The sequence below is a fragment of the Mustela erminea genome, chromosome 2, assembly GCF_009829155.1.
Source record: "Mustela erminea isolate mMusErm1 chromosome 2, mMusErm1.Pri, whole genome shotgun sequence".
In the NCBI taxonomy this organism is placed as follows: Eukaryota; Metazoa; Chordata; class Mammalia; order Carnivora; family Mustelidae; genus Mustela; species Mustela erminea.
In genome coordinates this window covers 95,893,980-95,914,874 of record NC_045615.1, presented here as the reverse complement: position 1 = coordinate 95,914,874, position 20,895 = coordinate 95,893,980, and the positions used below count along the sequence as shown (strand labels likewise).

The 20,895-nt window shown below is 36.5% G+C and overlaps 1 protein-coding gene across 8 annotated transcripts in view; it reads left to right on the top strand.

Annotated features, from left to right (window-relative positions):
- INPP4B (inositol polyphosphate-4-phosphatase type II B) overlaps window positions 1-20,895 on the top strand; it is an 805,823-nt gene that overhangs the window by 696,187 nt on the left and 88,741 nt on the right. For all 8 annotated transcript variants that reach the window (XM_032333489.1, XM_032333488.1, XM_032333487.1 and 5 more), the window contains one exon: window positions 6,751-6,910. In XM_032333489.1, coding sequence (XP_032189380.1) covers window positions 6,751-6,910 — 160 coding nt within the window. The remainder of the gene's footprint in view (window positions 1-6,750; window positions 6,911-20,895) is intronic.

Genomic DNA, 20,895 nt, shown 5'->3' with positions numbered 1-20,895 from the left:
TAGTTGTGTAGTACACATTAAACATGTCAAAAATATTTAGGAAGAAGATACATAAAGGTTGGAGAGGATTAAAAAAATCATCCCTTCCTTGCTTCTTTTATCATTCATTCACTCATTTATCCATTCTTTTCTCTATTACCTTGATTGCCAGGGCCTGGGAATAAAAGGATTAATTAATGATAGTCATTTCCCTCATCGAGCCCACTGTTAAGCAGAGAGAACAGAGTCAACCATTCTTGGACATGATGAAACTAAAGGAGGAGAATTTGGATTGATGGAAGTTGAGAGAAGGCATTCTAAGCATAAAAAGCAGTATGTGTCAAGATAGAAATATTAGTTCCTCCAAGGTTTCCTTCATATCTTTGATGTTTAGCACTGAGCAAGCTTGTAGCAGATGCCCAGAAAGTATATGTTGAGCTAATTAATAGCATGTTTCTAAGACAGCAAGGAGACTGACTTGGGCAAGTTTTCATTTTGAAGATTGATGAGAAATAGGGAGAATTATGTAGGTTGACACAACTGCAGCGGTGCCTCCGGGCTGAGAGAAGAATGGATAGTTGCTGCAGTAGAAGGTCTGCTCCTGATGAGAGGACTGATGGTGATGGATAAAGTGAACATGCCGTCATGTGTAGACCTGATTGTGTGATAGCTGAGTATGGGTCTGGCCAAAAGCCAAATCAGGAGAATATGGAGAAGTCTGTTAAAGAAACAGTAGCTGACTAGCTGAACCCACTTGTAGAACTATTCAGTTAGGACTGAATTTCAGGATGTGACCAGCAGAATGGTTATGAGGAAACAAAGGCCATGGATTTTTTTTACAGGAGTAATTAGGTGAAGTTAAGCAGGAGGATCAATAGGAAGCAAAGGTTGGGGAATTTCCCTTAATTCTGGTGGATATCACATGTTTGGCTATTGTCAATGCACACAATATGCATGTCTGTATGCATGTGTGCAGGTGTGTGTGTGTGTGTGTGTGTGTGTGTGTGTACTACCTACTGTGGGCCGTATGTGTGCTGGTTTGTGCCACAGAGTATTTTAAGTGCAATTCCTTTCACCCCACAGTCTGGCCAAGTAAGGATTTAGAGAGAAAAGCCAGCAAACTATTGAAAGAATGAAGGTTTGTAGTACTGAGGAAGGAGGCCAGTTGAGTGCAACTTCCTCTCAGTCAAATCAAGGATAAACTAAAGCTTCTCTTTGAAGATGTGATTGCCTATATTAATTTGCCTGCCCATTCTAATCAAAGTCCTCAAAAATTGGTAATGACAGGTGGGAAATTGTGCATAGAGATATAGATACAACAAAGCTACTTTGGACCCCCATTTCAGTTCTCAGTCAGTCTTCACATTCTTCCTGATCAAAAATTGGTCCCAGAAAAATTGATTAGTTAAGCAATGCTAAACTTTTTTTTAATTTTATTTTTTAGGTTAAGTGCTGATCCAAAGGAGAAAATTGGAAAAATTGGAAAAAATCCAATGGGACCAATCTCATAGATGTGTGGCATGCAGAATAAGCACCATGTCCCCTGCCCTCATGGCTCACTTTGCCAGGTCCCCCTGACTACTCATTGACAAGTCCATTAAATTTGTGGATCTGTGGCCACAAGCTTTGCCCGCACCTTAGCTTAGGTCCTAACGCAGAAATAAATAAGGATGAAAATCAACATCTGATTCTGAGTGGAATAAATGTTGCTATTAGTTCCCTGTCGCCCTTGGCCTCCAAGAAGATGGATTGTCTAAAGGCTCCATTAAGGTCAAGGACACCAGCTAGGCTCCACTTAATAAAGGGTAGAGTGTAACCAACCAATTTGCCATTATTTACTTCAGCAGGAGACAGCAGGATCATGGCTGCTATTTTCTGGGGAGCAGGGGAAAAGTCCAGCCTTCAGTTTTTCTAATAGGTTGTTGTTTTAGTTTGCTTTTGGTTTTGGTTTATTTTCTTTTGTTTTGAAAACTCCCCAGTGGCAGAGGAGCTAGCAGGATCTAGGGTAGTAGCCATGACCCGAAAAGGGGAAGGATGGAAGCACCATGTACTATAGTCACATTCTTATGCTTCCATTTGTCTTTGCCCTACTGACCAGCCTTTTCTCTTTGTGGGAATAGTCTGTGATCTTAGTAGGGGAAAAATGGAGTAGGCTACACACATACTAGCAATCTAAGCAAAAAGAAGCTTCCACATGGACTGTTCTCATGAGTGAAAATGATCAGAATTGGAATGCATTTTTGACAGTCATTTTCCTTTGTGTGAATGCTTTCACAGAAGTATTATGGAAAATGTTTTTTTTCGGGGAGAAATCAGATATTCAAGGTTTCCTATCAAGAGTATTGCCTATCCATTTTATCATCCTAGTTTCAAAGTAATGATTTTGCTAAGAATAATTAATAATTATCTCCTAGAAATTTAATTATCTTCCCTCCCTATAACCTTTTCCTTGTTTTGTATCCCAGTCATGAGTAGATTTTGGGTTTTGATGCTGACACTGTCCTCTCTTTATGTTAGTCGCTTATGTCCTTTGACCCAAGCTCATTGACCTTTTAGCTAAATGATTGTTCCATCCTTGATTGTATGACCCTCTTGATTTCAAACTTAAGAGCACAATGTGACCAGACTGTCCTTTTCAGAGTCATCTCTTAGTGATTTGCCATTGGACTCATTTTCAAGTCTCAGATAACTGACATGTACTCTTGCTCATGTGAGCAAGAGTACCTTCTTCCTGATCCTTCCTGTGGCTCCTTCTCCTGACTTTCCTCTGTCTAGCCTGTCCCTGGAGTTTAGTAATCTCACAAAGAAGAATTCCTACTGTGTGTCACTATTCTGTGGGAAATCCTAGGGGAAGAATCAAGTCTCCAAAACCAAGTAGAATTTCTAATTTAGTTATACCCATTTTAATGTGGAATGTTATTCAACATCTCTTAACCTGAGGTCTCCTCACCACTGTAGACTGGGTCCATAATGTTGAACTTTTGTGGTGGTTTTGAAGGTAGATAAGCTAATTTCATATACTAGGTGAAAATAAATAGCAGCTCTCAATCTGCCTCTGGGTTGGAGTCCTCTTTCTTCTCCTCTCTCTTTTGTTCCATTTCTCTTTATCTGCCTTTCCTCCAGACCCTGTTCAGTGTCGTGAATACACAGCCCTCAAACAACTCCTAGACTGGTATGAGAGACAACAATGCAAATTAATGACTTTATAATCTACTTTGTAGATGCGCTGAAGGAAAAAGAAACAGAGACCAACAAAACTCAGCTTGTGTCCCCACCAGCCGGGTAGGATTTCCTCTCCAAAACATAAAGACCAGCTTGAGTCTGCTTGGGGTCTCCTACTGAGTGTGTCTTCAATAAAAAATAAATTTGATTATGTATGAATTATCTATCAGTCTTGCATAAAATCCCACTCAGTTTCTCACCCCCAGCAAACATCCTCCCAGCTTATGTGCCCCCTATGTATTTAATGACTTAAATGCTCCTCTGCTCTTTGCCATCTAACCTCTTACCATATGGTTGTTGGTCTCATCCAGTGAACATACTTCACTCTGCATCTCATGTTAATAAAGGTCTCTCTACTGACTGCAAAGATTACTATTTCTGTGGGTATAATCCTATAGCCCAAATTATCTATAAAGGAGGAACAAAAAAGGGTTAGAATGCAAAATTATCCTTTTATATATTCTCATATTCTCACCCTTGAAAATGTAATTAAAAGAAGTTGGTTAACCCCTAGTATTACTTTATATAAGAAATGCAGCATGCAATATGATTTGGTTCTTCCCAACATGGGCAACAAGAGGAGAGTTGAAAATGTATCCAATGTACAAATCTAATCTGGAAAATTAAGGATAACCCTCTGCCCATTTTCCCCCCTTAATAACAGTGTTTATTCCCAGTGTTAACTGGGAGAGTTACGCCATTTTTTCCATTCAACGCTTTAAAGATGTAGTTGCTGGTGGAAATTAAGCCATATTCAGAATAGGGACCAGTAAGTTTGTTATTGTGGTCTGAAATGTAAGCTCCTTACCAAATCCCAGTATGAATGATGTCAGGACCTCAGTTTGCTTACCATTCTCCACATTTCATCCCAGAAGAAGTGAGCTTCCTTAGGTCTCCTGGATCATAGCTGAGGAGCGCCTACACCTAATTTCTCAGACAATAGGCAGGGCATAAAGCAATTTATGGTTGTGACTGGTATCTTAGTTTCCCTTAGAGGTAGGAAGTACTTGTAATCTTTTGGTGGAAGAATTCTTTAGAGGAAAGATTTTTATGATTATTTATGATTATTAGCATACTTCATACCCTGGATTAGAAGGTGATGAAAAGCAAGTTTGATTCATTTAGGAAAGCCAGCAAGAATAGGATATGATTTTGCCAATTGTAATAGTTTTCCAGGCACTTTCATGGAAACTATGTTGTATGGCTCCCACTGCAGCATGGTGAGGTTGGCAGGGCATTCTAAACTCTAGATGAACCAACTGTAGCTCCCCCAGAAATGAGGCAGTTTTCCCAAGGTAGCATGTCATGTAGATGGACCTCGAACTTCTCTTTTCAAACTTTGAATGTTCTACTTTTCCCCCTCGACTATAGTATACATATCTGTACACTCCCATATCTGTTTGTTACATTATTCAACTAATATTATATTATTCAACTAAGTTAGTCTTTATAAGACAATCATCCAATAATCTAAACTCAATTATAGTTCTTTCTTCCTAGATTTGTTTTACCCAAAATTAGTTTCCATGTTTATAAACTAGTAAAATTAACTTGGATAAAAATATGTATTTGGGTAAAAATGTATAAACTACTAAGGAGTATTACATATATATATACACTAATTAATTATTAAATACCAATTGATTTATAATTTATAAAATAAATATATAATTAATATATAAATTTATATTATATGTAATATAATATATGTAAATATGCATAAATATAAGTAAGTTATATTTATAATTCATAAATATAAAAATTACCAATAGAAATAAAATATTTTTACCAATCATAAATACTAATTGATTATTCTCTTTGCATCAAGTGCTACCCCAAATAGCTCTGAAATAGCTCTATTACAGTGAAAGATAAAAGAAAAGCAAAATCCCTTTGGTTCTTATGCAATATGTAAGATACACCTAATATGTATATTAGGGTCTTTCAGAGAAATAGAACCAATAAGATACATATTATTTATTATAAGGAATTGTCTCACATAATTTTGGAGGCCAAGAAATCCCATGATCTGCCATCTGCAAGATTCGCCATCTGCAGACTGGAGACCCAGGAAATCTGGTGGTATAATTCAGTCTGAGTCTAAGGGCCTTAGAACCAGAAGAGCCTGTGATATATGTTCCAGTCCAAGTCTGAAAGCCTAAGAATCCAGGAGTACTGAGGGCAGAAGATCAATGTCCTGATTCAGTCAATCAGGCAAGAAGGATCACATCTTGACTGCCTCCACATCTTTGCTCTCTCTCGGGTCTTCTGTGGATTGAGTGAAGCCCACCCAACCTGGGGAGGACAAACTGCTTTATGAGTCCACTAATTCAAATGTTAATTTCACCCAGAAACACTCTTACGAACACACACATAAATAATGTTTAGCCAAATTATCTGGACATCTTGCGATGCAATCAAGTCGATATATAAAATTAGCCATCACCCTTGGAAAGTCAGTGACTCCATCTAAATGATATGAAGAGAAGAGCACAAAGGGAAACTATGGATGAGAAACTACCATAATGATAACTACATTTGAATTTTTTATTAAGAAATAACAACTTTTATGAATTAGAGTGTTGTGAATTGCCCTAAACAAAAATGAATGCTAATCAGAATTGTCAAGTTGGGAGACAAAGAGGCCCCCTAGTGGTAGGGGCTGCTTCCTAAGAAATAAATCCGCCACAGTGACATTAATGGCCATAGCACATAATATTGAGTAGAAGTTCTCAGATTTAAAGTGGTCAGAAGCACCTGAAGAGTTTGTCAAAATTCAGTTTAGAGTGCCTTCTTCGTAATGGTTCTGACTGACTTAGTAGGCGCTGACAATCTGTGTTTTAATTCTCCGGGTCATTCTGTTAAAGGTGTTGTAAAGACCACACTTCAAGAACTTCTGTTACCTAGAGCAGTCAAATCCATAGAGGCAAAAAGTATAATGATGGTTGCCAGTGGTGGGGGAGAGAAGAGTGGGGAGTTCATTTTGAAAGGGCAAAAGTTTCATTTTGGGAAAATGAAAAATTCTAGAGATGGTTGTGGTGATGATTATATAATAATGTGAAGGTACTTAATGCCCCTGAACTGTACACTTCAAAACGGTTAAATGGTAAACAATGTTATGTGTGTTATCACAGTAAAAAGGAAAAACAAGGAGTTTGAATGCAAATTATAGCTATTCTTTAAAAAATGTGTCTTTTCTTTCCCACTAAGTGTCGGTAAGGGAAACAGATACATCCAGTTTAAAATATCATAGGTTGTGTTCAATTATGGATTAATATTGTACAGTATTTCATCATTGCTTTATGACTTAGAAAAAGTAAGGATCTAAATAAAAAATTTATAGGACTTAAATTTTGCTTTATTAAGATGAAACCGATTTCTTCTTATATATTCATAGTCTGGCCAAGTGAATGGGAGTATTAGAATTAATCACTGAGTCTGCTTTCTTATGATTCTTCCTCTACCTGCTTCTCTAAAATGGATTCGTCAGATTTTGCCTTATCTTGATTTTGCAATAAAAATGTGTAGTGATACTTATGCTCTTTTCAGGATAGGGTGTGGGCCAACGTGGGGAAAAGCCTGAACTGCATTATTGCCATGGTTGATAGACTGATTGAAAGAGATGGCAGCAATGAAGGCGGTGGTGGTGGCAGCCAAGATGGAGAAAAGGACCCTTCTCTAGTGGACCCCGTCATAACTCATCCAAGGGGTAAGGAGTCATGTTTTCCCAATCACTGACTGAGTAAACAAAATGAGAAAGTCATGATAAAATGAGATAGAAAAAGAGGAGTCAATAGTGCCTTTGATGAAAGTGCTGATAGCATGCTTTTCTACTGCTCTGGCTTGGATGATAGAAGGCTATTTATCAAATTGCATCTCAGTTGTGTTTTCAGAACTGCTTGCAATGCTCATTTTTTTTTCTTTTGCTACATAAAAACCTTCTTGAAAGAAGAAGAGTGTTTTCTTTTAAAGACTCTGACCAAATTTAATCTACTTTGACACAGTCCTCCAAAATTTTTTAGGAAGCAAAACAAGCATCTGCTCTTAAAGCTCCTAGAAACTTCTACAGATATCAGGACACAGTATCCACAATGGTTCCTGAAAAGAATGCAGTATGATAAAATGCTTTTTACCTTGTGCTGGGGAATATTTTTTGTGAATTAACTCAAAAACTTTAAGAAGGTTTGGTTCCATATAAGAAGAATATGTTTGTGTGTATTAGTAAGTCTCAGTTTTCATGAAGACATGTATACACACAACAGTTACATACACATGTGGGTGTCTATATGTGTGTAAGGGCAGACACACAGATATATAAATACTTTCAAAAGTATGGCTTATTACAAGCTTGACCAGAAAATATGATAATCAAATTTTAACTATGGTTGTGTCCCTATAAATGGCTTTTTCGCCTTTTTTTGTTGTTGTTGTTGTTGTTAATTTGATTAATTTTGATGACAAAAACCCAGACAAATATCTGCATTTCTTTACAGGGGTAAGAACTGCTGTTAAAGTAGTCCCAGCCCTTTTGGTAACTTAAGTGTTTGGAGAGAATACCCAGTGTTGCCCTACTCTCTTCTTCTGAATTCTGCATTTCCTGTTACTTTAAGAAAATGAGTCAGAAGGAAATATGGACACTTATAAAATTAAATTTATGTTTTCCCAATTTGTTTTCCTGATTTTTCATTACTCACATTTTCACCAGGAGTTTAATTATGTGAAACATCAATCTTTCCTTACTTGATTAACAGTAGAACTATTTCTAAATCATGTTTATAAACTAAAGTTTTCTTACTATAGATGGTCCTCATCTTCTATAGTACATTCACATGGAAAAGTTTATACTAATATTCATTATGTTTATACCTACTTAGTTTAACTATATATGGGGATCTTCTTTTTTAATAATATCAGTTTTATTAGTTAATGGATCTAATGTCAGTCAGATTCTATGTCAGCCCCATAACTTTTACATGAATCAAAGTGAAAGCTTGTCATAACTGATGTCATAAAGAAGTAGTATACTTCAGTTTTCTTTAATTGAACATTTATTGACTATAGCCATAAGCCAGACAATATGCTGAGCTCTGGAAAATGAGGTAAGGAAGTTGAAATCATGTTAGGGGCTTGTTATGTCCATTGATGGGTTTTCAAGGCATAATACTCTTTTAGCAGAAATAAGATGAGAGGTACTGAATTTTGCCATATTTGTTTTGATGTTCCCCAAAAGTTCTCATTGACAAGAGTTCTAGAATATTTGAAATTATATATTTTACCTATATCTTGTATTTTATCAGAAGGTTGTTTCTGTGGGATCAAAATTACATTTTAAAGAGTAAAAATATTTGGTAGGTAATATTTGGTAAGATTAGATGAATCACTTTCATTTGAATGTGAGGCATTGTCTGAATATAGTATAAAACAGACAGAAGCTGTTGTCAATGTAGAATTCACAGCTAGATGGGATTTATGGATGGTTAAAGTCAAAGTATAGCATAGTGCCCTCTAAGTGATTTTATTTTCAATTTATGATCCATATTTATTTCATGCATACTTTTTTATGTTATCAACATTTTCAGGAGATAAAACACTTGAAAAATATAAAATGAAATACACACTTTAGTCTAGTAATGATTTAATATCATATTGTCAAATAATTTCAAAGTTAAAGCTTTTGTTAACATTTTACAGGTTAGACAATTGTGTATAGAGTTCATGTTTTAGAGAGGACATCGGTACCTAAAAGAAGATGTATAACATTTACAAATAGATGCTTTACAGATGAATCTGTGCTCAAGTATACTACGATAGATTATGAATGCTACTGCATAGTTGGAGTGGGATTGATTAGCTTATTCAGTCATTTAACAATAATTTACTTTCATTATGTAATAATAATGTACTAATAAAATACTTACGGTTGTTTTAGACTTCTTAAAGTTAGGAAAAAAGCATTTTCAGTTTCTATCCTGATTTTTGTCACATAAAGCAATGCAGTAGAGAAATTAATAGTGGTTTTTTGTGCTGATATAAGGCAAATGAATAACCAAAAGTCATGTTTTTACCTACACTATCTCGCAATCTATTTCAGATGAAGATTTTTGAGATACACATTTGCTAATTATATTGTGCCCCAATTTACCTGTAGTTTTAAATTTTATTAGAAAAATAAGAATTTAAAAAATTTGCAAGGGTAAACAAATAGGACTATGTATGAGTTTTATCTTTTTATTTCAATCAGACAGAAACATTTTTAACATACCTGATGTTTACCCGTACACACAAACACACACACACACACACACAGAGTAACAAAACTGGAGTACACACTGTAAATATAGATGTACTTCTTGATATCCTGCATATCATTATATAATGGATATTTCCTGAGAAGCATTTTCTGGAAATGAGATTACAATGACTGTAAACGAATTCATCAAAAGAGAAACCACTATTTCAGAAATATAATTATTATAATTTCACTGAGTTAACATGTAACACATCTTTGAATGTTGAAGTCTTCTACTATATCCCTGATATTTTCCCCAAAGTCAGATCATGAGAAGTGGAATTATTTTATAAGGAAGAGTTATTCCTTCTCTCCCACATGTGCATTTTTACAATTATCAATTCGTATCAGTGTAGACTCAAGAATATGTATGTTATTTTTTAGTTTATAATCTAATACTATTATAATAATATATATTTGAGGCTCAAACTGTTCTGGAGTTAGCCATTAGGAGCTCTTTCAGGTTGTTTTCAGTGGCCTTCTAACAGTTTGCCCACCCATAGGCTAGTTACTCCTTTGTGTTCTTTCTTACTTACTCCCTTACTTTTTTTACTCATTCCCCTTCCCTCTGGCACCATGAGGTAGTCTAGGTTCAGCTGTTACTTCTCCTGCCCCAGCGCTAGGTTAAGCCATTTTTCAAGGAACTCTGATTTCTTCTATTAGAGAATAACACATAGAAACCAACCAATGGGTAGGAGCATTGTGATGGTTCTTTTTAGCAATAGATACTCTCACGAGCAGTATCTACAAGCACCCTTTTAACCACAGTCTTCCCAGCCTTAAATATTTTCCCTATTTTCATGCCACTTTGGGTGAGAAACATTATATTGCAGCCACTTTGGGTGAGAAACATTATATTGCAATCTGTAATTTGTTGTAATTTAATTTGTATTTTTTTGTAATTTATCTAGTTATTAGTGAAGTTTGACATTATAAAACCTAATACTATATTTCAAAATATTATTTTTATAATAAAATGTGTTTCTTCAGTAGCTCCAGTTTTATCCCCAGCTCATATCTGGGATGGAAAAACCATTTCTTCTTTTCTTTTTACGATTGATAAATGAGTTGAATGACTGAGTCATCCAGAATTAATACGAATGTATGATGTCATAAATACTGCTATGCATTTGTTAGCGCATCACTTATTAGTGATTCTTTCATGTTGTATCAGTTTTATTTTGTTTCTTGCTATATTAAGTTCTGCAATTTTTTTTTCTAGAGAGGGAGAGCAAGAGTGCAAGTGGGGGAGTAGGGGCAGAAGGAGAGAGAGAGAAAGTCTTAAGCAGACTCTTTGCCCAGCAAGAGCCCTCCATGGAGGTCAATCTTAAAATCCTGACTGAGATTATGACCTGAGCCAAAATCAGGAGTCAGGCATTTAACTCACTAAGACGTCCAAGCACCTCATGTTCTGCAAATATTTTTAGTCAATTTCTGGAATTTTTATTCTCTTCATGAGGTTTTGACTATTTACTATGTTTTATGTTGGGATATATTTTGAAATCTTATAGGGTAAGTCAACCCTATGACAGTCAGCTTTTCTTTCTTCATTATCATCTTTTATTTTTACATTTTAGCTGTAATTCCTGTTTGTTTCACTGGCATATATGTATATCATGGTTAAACAGATGGTTTTCTGAATTATTGCTACCTTTTTCCATTTTTTAATGTTTATAACCTGCAGATATTTTTTAAGGTGCACATTTTTCTTTTGCAGTATGTTTATTTAATAATGTTTTAAATTTGTAGTTTTGAGAGTTTTTCAATTTGTTTTAGATCTAGGATTTTACAAAATATCTTCATAAATCTCTTTTCAGGACTATTTCAGGAAATAAAACATTCTCTGCTGTTCTGAACACAAATAATGGAATACCTTTTCAAACTTACATGGCTTATATATATATTTATATGTTTTCTTAATGAACAAGTTTTTTCTTTTACTTCCCTACACTCAAACATACTTAAAACCATCTACTTATATGCACGGGACCACATGCCTTCAATTTCATAATAAGCTGAAAACTCAAAGATAAAAATCACTGAATATTAGAATCTTAGATTTTAAGGTGCCCTTAAACATTACATAATTAAACGTCCTAAATTGTGTTAAGAAGCTTACCTATAGTATCTCCCAGTTTTCACCTAGCCCGTGGTACACATCTCCACTGATAGAAAACCATTTTTTATTTTCTAGAATGGCACACTCCAGATGTTGATCTAAATATGTTTCCTTTAATTTTACCCACTGGCCCAGATCTAATTCTGTGCAACAAACAGGACAAATCTACTTTCCTTCTTCCACATTATAGTCTAACAAATCGGAAAACAACCATTATGTCCTTTTTGCCATTTTCTGGTCATTTTTCAAAGAACAGCGTCAAACCCAGAGTAACAGAGGGGTACCACTTTCCTACTTTTAGAATCTATTTTTCTTTTTTTTAATAATTTTTTATTTTTTTAATAATAAACATATATTTTTTATCCCCAGGGGTACAGGTCTGTGAATCACCAGGTTTACACACTTCACAGCACTCACCATAGCACATACCCTCCCCAATGTCCATAACCCCACCCCCTTTCTCCCCACCCCCCACCCCCCACCCCCAGCAGCCCTCAGTTTGTTTTGTGAGATTAAGAGTCACTTATGGTTTGTCTCCCTCCCAATCCCATCTTGTTTCATTTATTCTTCTCCTACCCCCTTAACCCCCCATGTTGCATCTCCACTTCCTCATATCAGGGAGATCATATGATAGTTGTCTTTCTCCGAATTAGAGTCTATTTTTCTATTAATGATATCTAAGTTCACACTGGCTGTTTTGACAGCCAAGTTTTTTACTACTAACTTTATTGATACCATAAATCTTGCTTAATTTGACTTATCCTTCAGGCTTTCAAGATTCAAATAATATTTAAGTGCCATTGTGTGCTAGACATTGTGAAAGAGTAGGGACACAAGGAGATTAAGACATGGTCTATCTCAATTCTACTGATGTGATTGATGGATAAACCCAAGACTGAAGTGTACTACACTTCTCAGTATACTCAGATAAATACCTATTTCTTACATCCATCATATCTACTATCCAGCTTAGGTCTATTTTATTCACATTTTACAAACATTTTCTGTTCATTCACACAAGTAATACATAAAAAATGATGGAAAAACAGAAATAAATACAGATCCTTGAGGCACATCACTAAAAAAAAACTGTATGCACTGAAATACTCTTGTTAATCACAACTGTTTGGGGATATGTGTTGAAGCAGTGATCCATTCACCCATTCATGATATTGCATGCCTGAATTTCTTTGTCTTTCACAAGGTTACCATGAAATGCCCCGTCTCTGAACACTTCTTTCTAATCTGCTCAGCTACCAGTCCTGTCAAAAAGGAGATGAAATTCTTCTGACATGACTTTTCTCAGTGAGCCCATGCTGGTTTCATGCCGTCACTGCTTCCTCATACAAAGGAGATAACGCAGATCATAGCATTTGTTTACTTACCACTGGTTAGAGTTTCATGCTCATTGATACTCATGTTCTTTCCTCCTTCCTAATTTCCTTTTAGCTTACAAGGTACATTTCATATCTTCTAGTGGGACCTGAGAACTCACATATACCTTTTACTTTATCTCTGGTTGCCTCCTGTTAACATAATTGTTTGGTAACTACCAAGTATTTGTCAGTAATTTATCACAAATTGTCAGGGGCTTCCTATGCCGAAGATGTGTCATCTGAAAAAAGTGCCCCGTCTTCCAAATAGGAACAATCGGAAGGGTTTAGCAAATCACTTTTTTGAATCCAATATCTTTCTTATGTTTTATTTTAGGTTGGCCAGAGTAGTTATCTGCCTAATAAATTTGAAGTAATTAAGGATTAATTAATGAACACGGTTACACATAAAATGGTTCATGGCATTAAGTTTATGGAAGACACACACTAAATTTGTGTTAGTTAGAAGACAGAAGAAGATCCTTTCATTCATTCAGTATTTGTTGATCATCTACCCTGTGCCAGGCATTGTACCCAGGAATACATGCAGTCGTCACCCTGACCTTGTGGTCTTGTGGGTGAGCAAGTTGTATTTTAAAGAAGATATTCAGAGATTTTCCCAAAGACAGAATATACAAGATAAAGGACGTAGAAGAGAGAGTATGCATTTGAGAGTCATTAGCTGATAGACAGATGAAACTGAATGAACGAGAACAGGAAGAACAAGACAAAATTAGCAAAATCCATAAAACAGAGCCTTGGCTTGTAGACATTGCCTCCAGCAAGGAGTAGGAAGAACTAAGGGGTACAAATCAAATGCAACTTGGATCTCAAACAAAGGTGTCAAGAGAGAAAATAATCACATTGCTTAGTTAAACCGTACTGCATTCACATTTTTGTGACAAGCACTCGCCAAGCCTTGCCATTCTTGCCTCCCTCCTTACAACAAGCTTGTTGAGGAGGTTCTGTTTTTATCCCCATTTTATAGATGAAGAAGTTAAGCAATACTTCTAAGGCTACAGAACTGGTAGGTATCTAAGCAGGATTCAAATGCAAAGTGATTCCTGATTGAATTTGTCAAGAAGAATCTGAGTCCTTAGAGCAACTATTGGTGAGATATGCTTAGATCTTAAGAGCCGTTTTGCATGTGGATTCTCTTGCCTTTCTGTTTGGACATTAGTCACATCTACTACTTCACTTGTTTGCTTAAGTTTTCTGCTGATTTTCCAAAACCCTAAATGCCCAGACCCCCACCTGCCTCTTTATTCAGCTTTGTCCCAGTGCAAGTAGACAGGGTCCTGCACACAGCAGGGCCCTCTGCTCTGGGTTTAATGCTTTGTAATCACCATCTTGCATTTTAAAAAGTTGTATCTTTGTGTCTTAAATAAATTCCAATAGGGCAATGGAGGCTGTGCCTGGAGCTTTAAGATTCGATTCACCTATGGTTCTGCCTCGCAGGTTCTCCAGTTCCTGCCCAGCTTCCCCATCCCTGCCCCAGCCCAATGACCACTTTCTGTCCCATTTCTCACCCACCAAAGGGCTTGGGTGCAGGGGTGAAATACTCAGAATCAGTCTGGGTACCTTTGAGACTCTGCATACATGCATCACCGAGCCTAAGGGAGCATGACATGAAAGAGTAAATAGAATTTCACCGTGACAGGTTGAGAGATATACCACTGAGGAAGAAAGGAAAAAGGTTGTTTACTCCTTTTGAATGGAAGTCTCTCACATTTTAACTTTTCATTGAATTCTGCAAATTATGTAGTCATGCTTTTTATAAGGGTTTCCAGTACAAAGGCTCTCAAGCAGCATACAGGGTAACATGAATGAGTCAATTGAATTGGGTAGACACTGGGACAATATATATCCCTCCAAAAAGAAAGGCCACCACTCCAGTTCTAACCAATTCTTCCTACAAAGGAAACTGAAACTAAAATCGCTGTATCTTCTGATTTTTCAAGTAAATGTGAATTTTTATATGAAACATCCAAATTCTTAAAATGTCAATAATTGACATTTTAAAATTGTCAAAATATGAGGAAGACCAAATAAAATATCTTTGAGGACCAGATAAGGCTGGCCCATGGGCCACTATTTTGCAGCCTCTGAATCTCTGATTTATTACAAATGCTGTTTTAAATATTATCTCCTCTACTAGACTTGGCTCTGTGAGAAAATATGCCAAGTATTTGTGATTTGCTCTTGAATCTCCAGAACCTGACATAATTCTTGGCAAGTAATAGAAGCCAATGTTATGAAATAAAAGCCTAGTTACCTTGATCTATAACTGCTACCTGACAAGAAATGCTTAGGTAGGTATTTTTTATATTATTGAGTATTTTCAACATAGTGAATATTTATGCATGCATACATGAAAATCATTATATTACCAAAACTTATACTCAACATTAGACAATTATTTCAGTGGTTTTATAATATGAAACATGTCTTTTATTTGGCAAAGTGCAAAGAGCCAAGCACAAAGCATCATTTTCATCAAAGGGCTTAAGTATTAATATTCCTGAATGTCATGAATTTCTACACATAAAAGTTTAGAATTACATTGGGAAAGAAACATCAATGAACCAGGCTTTGAAAAACTCCTAGGTCAATAGGTAAAAACAAAACAAAACAAAACAAAACAAAACCCCACAACCTTTAAAAGTACACTTAAAAGCTAAAAAAACAAAACAAAACATAAAACCAGTAAAAAATAATCAAAAGGTACCACATATATTTTTATTATAAACTTAGAATTTCAATCATAATTATAGATTTGAAATTTTCAAATATCCAGTCAGAAAATTAATGCTTCTCTTAAATATTGTGCAGTGAATTTGATGTAACAAAACAACACTTAGCTCAGAGTCAAGATTCTTGGCAAGTCCTCAACTTACTTACTTGGTTATATAACTTGACAGATTACTTACATTCTCTGGACCTTAATTTATTGGTAAATTAAAGATCATCTAACAGTTCTGGGGGTTTCTTCCATTTCTACTGTTTTATGATAATATAGGTACCACATTATTTTGAGTGATTTTTTTTTCTTTCAGTCATTCAGCATATTTTAATTGAGTAGCTACTATGTGCCAGGTGCTACTCTAGACACTGAGGATACAAAAAATGAACAATACAGGCAAAACACCTGCCCTCCTGGGTTCATATTCTTGTCCCAGAGAAACATTAATAGAAGAAATTAAGAGAATTTAAACAATATATTAACATCAGCAAATAATGTGGAAAAATGGAGGAAAGTAAAAGGCTTTGGGAATATGGTTGGAGGGCAGGAATTGAAATTTAAAAGGAGTGGTCAATGGCTTCATTGAGAAGTTGTTATTAGAATGAAGACAAATAGGAAAAGATGTGAGCCATGTGGATATCTGAGGGAAAGATATATTGAGTACAAAAAAGAGCTAGTGCAAAAGTCTTAAGACAATAGTGCCCCCGTCATCATCAGTAGACAGCAAAAATGCCAATTTGGTTTGAATAGAGAAGGTGAAGAGAAGAGAGTAGAAGATGAATTTATACAGGCAACTTGGAGAAAAGATCACGTAGGACCTTTGCATAGACTTTGACTTTGACTCTGAGAAAAATAAGAGCAATTGGGAGGTTTTAAACAGAGGAGTAACTTAATATGACATAAATTTTAATACCTACTCCATTATGTTAAGATTCGGCTATAGATGGGAAGGCAGAACGAGGTATAGACTGGTTAGAAGGCTAAGTAATTGTCTAGGTGAGACATGATTGTGGCTTGGACTACCAAGAAGAAGGTGGCAGTGGAGGTTATAAAAAGTGGTTGGACTCTGTACTTATTTTGAAGGTAGTGCCAATGGACTTTTCTGATAGTTTGGGTGAGAGAATGAGAAAAAAAGGGGAGTTAAGGATAATTGAACAATTTCTGGCATGAGCAGCTGTAGGGATGGGATGGCCATTTACTGGTTGGTGAAGACTGGGTAGAACAGGGTTTGTGGTGACTAGGAGCTCATTTGGGATGGTGATTTCAGGTACGCAGTAAGATATAAGAATCTGGGACTTAAGAGAGAGGTTCAGGTTAAAGACACAAATTTTGATAAATAGTACTTTTATCATGATGTGCACTGAGTAATGTATAGAATTGTTAAACCACTATATTGTATACCTGCAACTAATATAACACTGTATGGTAACTATACTGGAATTAAAATTAAAAAATTAATTAAAAAGTTGGAAATTGTCAACATATAAATAGTACTTAAAACTGTGAGACTGAACAATGTCAACAAAGAGTTGAGTGTTCAGGGCAAAGGGAATTAACATACAGATTACAACTGGGGATGTTTCCATGTCAACATTCTAAAACAATGGTGGAACCAGCCACAGAGTTAGAGAAGGAATGGCCAGTAAGGTAGGAGGATGCCAGGAGAGTATGATATCCTGACCTCTAGGGTGAGAAAGTATTCCAGGGGGAAGTGATCAGCATGCCTAATGCTGCTGAAAGCGGAATGAGGACTAAGTAACTTTGGATTTATCAGTGTAACAGTCACTGGTGATACTGACGAGAATTCCCTAGAGTGGATGGGGACTAAACCTAAGTGGAGTGGTTAAGAGGAAGAGAAAGAAAAGGAACTAGAAACACTATCTATAGAAAACTCTTTTTGAGAAGTTTCACCATGAAAGGAAGCAGAGAAATAGGGTGGAAGCTATAGAGGGAAATAGGGTCAAGTGGGGGCCATTTCTAAAGATGGGAAGAAAATGGCTTGTTTGTGTGCTAATTGGAATGCTCTGGTAACAAAGAAATACTGACAATGTAGGAAGAAGGGGAGAGAATTGCTTGAGTGATACTTCTAAGTAGATGAGAGGACATGAGTCTGGTATACAGAGAGAGAAGCTCATCTTAGCTGGAGAACGAACAGTTTATCTTCAGAAATAGGAGAGAAGGAAGAGCAAAAGCAACAATGTTAGCAGGTGGGAAGTCATTGGGTGACATATAAATTAGTTTATTATTGTAGTAATTTTTTAAGGTAGTAGCTAACATTTTGGGGTTGCTTAACATGTGCCAGAAACTTTAAAAAATATTACCTATATTCTTTAATTCTTGCAACACTCATAAAAATAATTTGATGTATTTAATGGATGAAGAAGTAGAAAGTTGAAAACACTTGTGCACTATCAAGCCCAGTCCAGCAGCAGAGCCTGACTTCTGACCCTGGTGGTCTGAGTTGAGAGCCTGTTCTAACTACTATGCTGTCTTGCTTCTGTTCTTTCCAGGAGAAAAAATCACTAATCTTAATCTGTACAGATAATTTTTTGCTGTCATCCTTTTAACAAAATGCTAAGTTTTATTAGACTCTAATTGGTGGTATTATAAGATAACTTTATGAAAATCAATCCTGTAGATATCTGTTAAAGTTTTATTATGGAATTGTACCTTAGGCAAAAATTAAGAACTACCATGTATTCATAAATTACACTTGAAAAATTACTTAACTTTATCATAAATCTGGTGATGCTCATACCCACAGTAAAAGTGAGATAGGGACAAAAAGAAGAGATTCACATTTTCCCTGTGGGAACATTGGGGCATATGATTATTGAATGGAATGGCCTGAGAAATAGTATTGCTTACAGCGTGTTTGGTCCCTTGCCTGCTTTCTCAGTGCTTATAAGTTAAATCTATGTACATGAGTCTTTGTTGCATTTATAGATGTATTTTTAAAAAATAGTACAGTATATACCATGGGTCTTGAAGTTTACTGGAAAACTGCTATGTTCACCTTGTTTACTTCAGGATAGAAGTGCATCGCCTCTTCCCTTTTCTGGATTTCTGTGCTCTACTCAGGCTTCAGTGGACTCAATATCCACTCCTTCTGTCTTCTCAATCTTAGATAAGGCACAAAATTTAAATGACAGGCGCTCTCTGATGCTGATGTATTGGTAATTTCAGATCATCAGGATCTATGACCTATGCAGCTTATTCTTAAATGCTCAGCATATTTGTAGGCCAGAGTCCTGAGATTACAGGTTTTTTTAAGGCCAAAAGGCAAAATATGCCCAAGGAATACAAGTGTGTGACTCCTCCAGGTTCATCATAACCCCCAATTCAAAACTTCTGTGCTACAACAAACACAGAGCTTGTTTGATTAATGGATTTAGTTCCTGGAAACTGTCTTAGCAGAATTTACTTAAGGCTTTCCACTTTGTGCTACAAAATGAGAAGTTTAACCAGGATATCGGTTGATGCATTTCCTTTGCCATTTTTCTAAGAGCAAGACTGGAAAGTTTTATGACATTGCGTTCTTCGGCTGGCAGGATTTAAACAAACAAGGTTCCCTTGACACAAGAAAAGGTTGCCTTTGTTCTCATAGCAGCTTGTTTTGAGTTGAGCAGTATACTCATTTCTAATGCATCTGGAAGGTGCCAAGATCAGTCACTTACCTTGGACGATAGTTCAGTGGACACTATCATGATTGCATTTTAAGATTCATGTCTAGTCTTTGTGTGAATACCCCTGGGGCCTTAAACTGCTCTGAAGGCACAGACTGCTCTCTGTGCAACCTTTCTCTAGGGACATCATAAACCCAGCTCCCATTTGCCCTACAAGTTACCCATTATTTCTAGCTTTGACCTTGCCTCTTAGCTTTTGGCTCTCGCTCACACATAGTCTGTACCTTCCTATTTCCCTCCCTACCCCTGCTTACCTCTTTCTCTATCCCTGCTATGGTAACTACCCAGTAAGTTTTTTTATTGGGTTTTTTCCCCCCTCATGGCTTCAGTCTCAACATGATTTCCATGTATTCTTTTTTGTTTTTTAAGATTTTATTTATTTATTTGAGAGAGAGAGAGAGAGCATGAGAGGGAAGAAGGTCAGAGGGAGAAACAGACTCCCCATGGAGCTGGGAGCCCGATGTGGGACTTGATCCTGGGACTCCAGGATCGTGACCTGAGCCGAAGCCACTCGCTTAACCAACTGAGCCACTGAGGTGCCCCAATTTGCATGTATTCTTGCCTTGTCCAAGTCCTTCAGTCATGTCAGCCCCTCTCCTCCTCCCTTCCAGTCCCCGTACAATAACCTTTGGTCAGTTTATAACATCTGTTTATGGGACTTGATATCACCAAATGATGCACCCCTCCCAGACTTATCCTACAAAGCTTTGCACAATGGGTGTTTAGCTACCTGCTGGCCATGCAGCTTCCTTGAACTCCATCTGCACAGGACTCCCTTTAAATGTTCAGTCAACAATACAGCTGTGAATGAATATGATCTTCTCACCAGAAATGAACTCTGTTGCCTCTAAACTCTTATTCCTTCTAAACATGTTTTGTCAGGTCCCCAGATTTTTATAGCACTTATCAGACTCCCTTATATGGTAAGTATTACTTTACACCTCTTACTTCCCCTTCTATATTTTAAGCCCCTTGAGAGTAGCAGTCAGAAGTTAGAAATATAAGTGTCACCCATAGGACTCACTTCCAAAAAGTTGTCTCTGGCTAACGAATGACTATGTGTCTCTTGATGGCAGTGAAGAAAGGAGGGAAAGTGATAAAAGGGAAATAGGTTAGCATTTATTAAACTAATATAAATACAGATTGATTTTTTTTTTATTCCTGGACTGGAGCCAAGAGATGGATGATAAAGATGGCCAAAGGGTTAGGAAGGCTCAGAGGGCATTCTGAGTAGCTGGGAAAGACATTTCAAGGCAGCCAGGACTCAGTGGGTGTTTTTCATTCCCTGATTATTCATCTAGCACATCATTAGCCTATATGCTGGAGTATGTCCAGATATTTGGAGGCAATGGGCAGGTGTCCATGATCTATGACCAAAGATGGCCACATGTATTATACTCATACAAAGGAGTTTAGCTGTGAAGTATGTGGAGAGAAAGCCTGATCATTGACCAAACCCTCCAAGTTATGCTGTTCAAATTGTA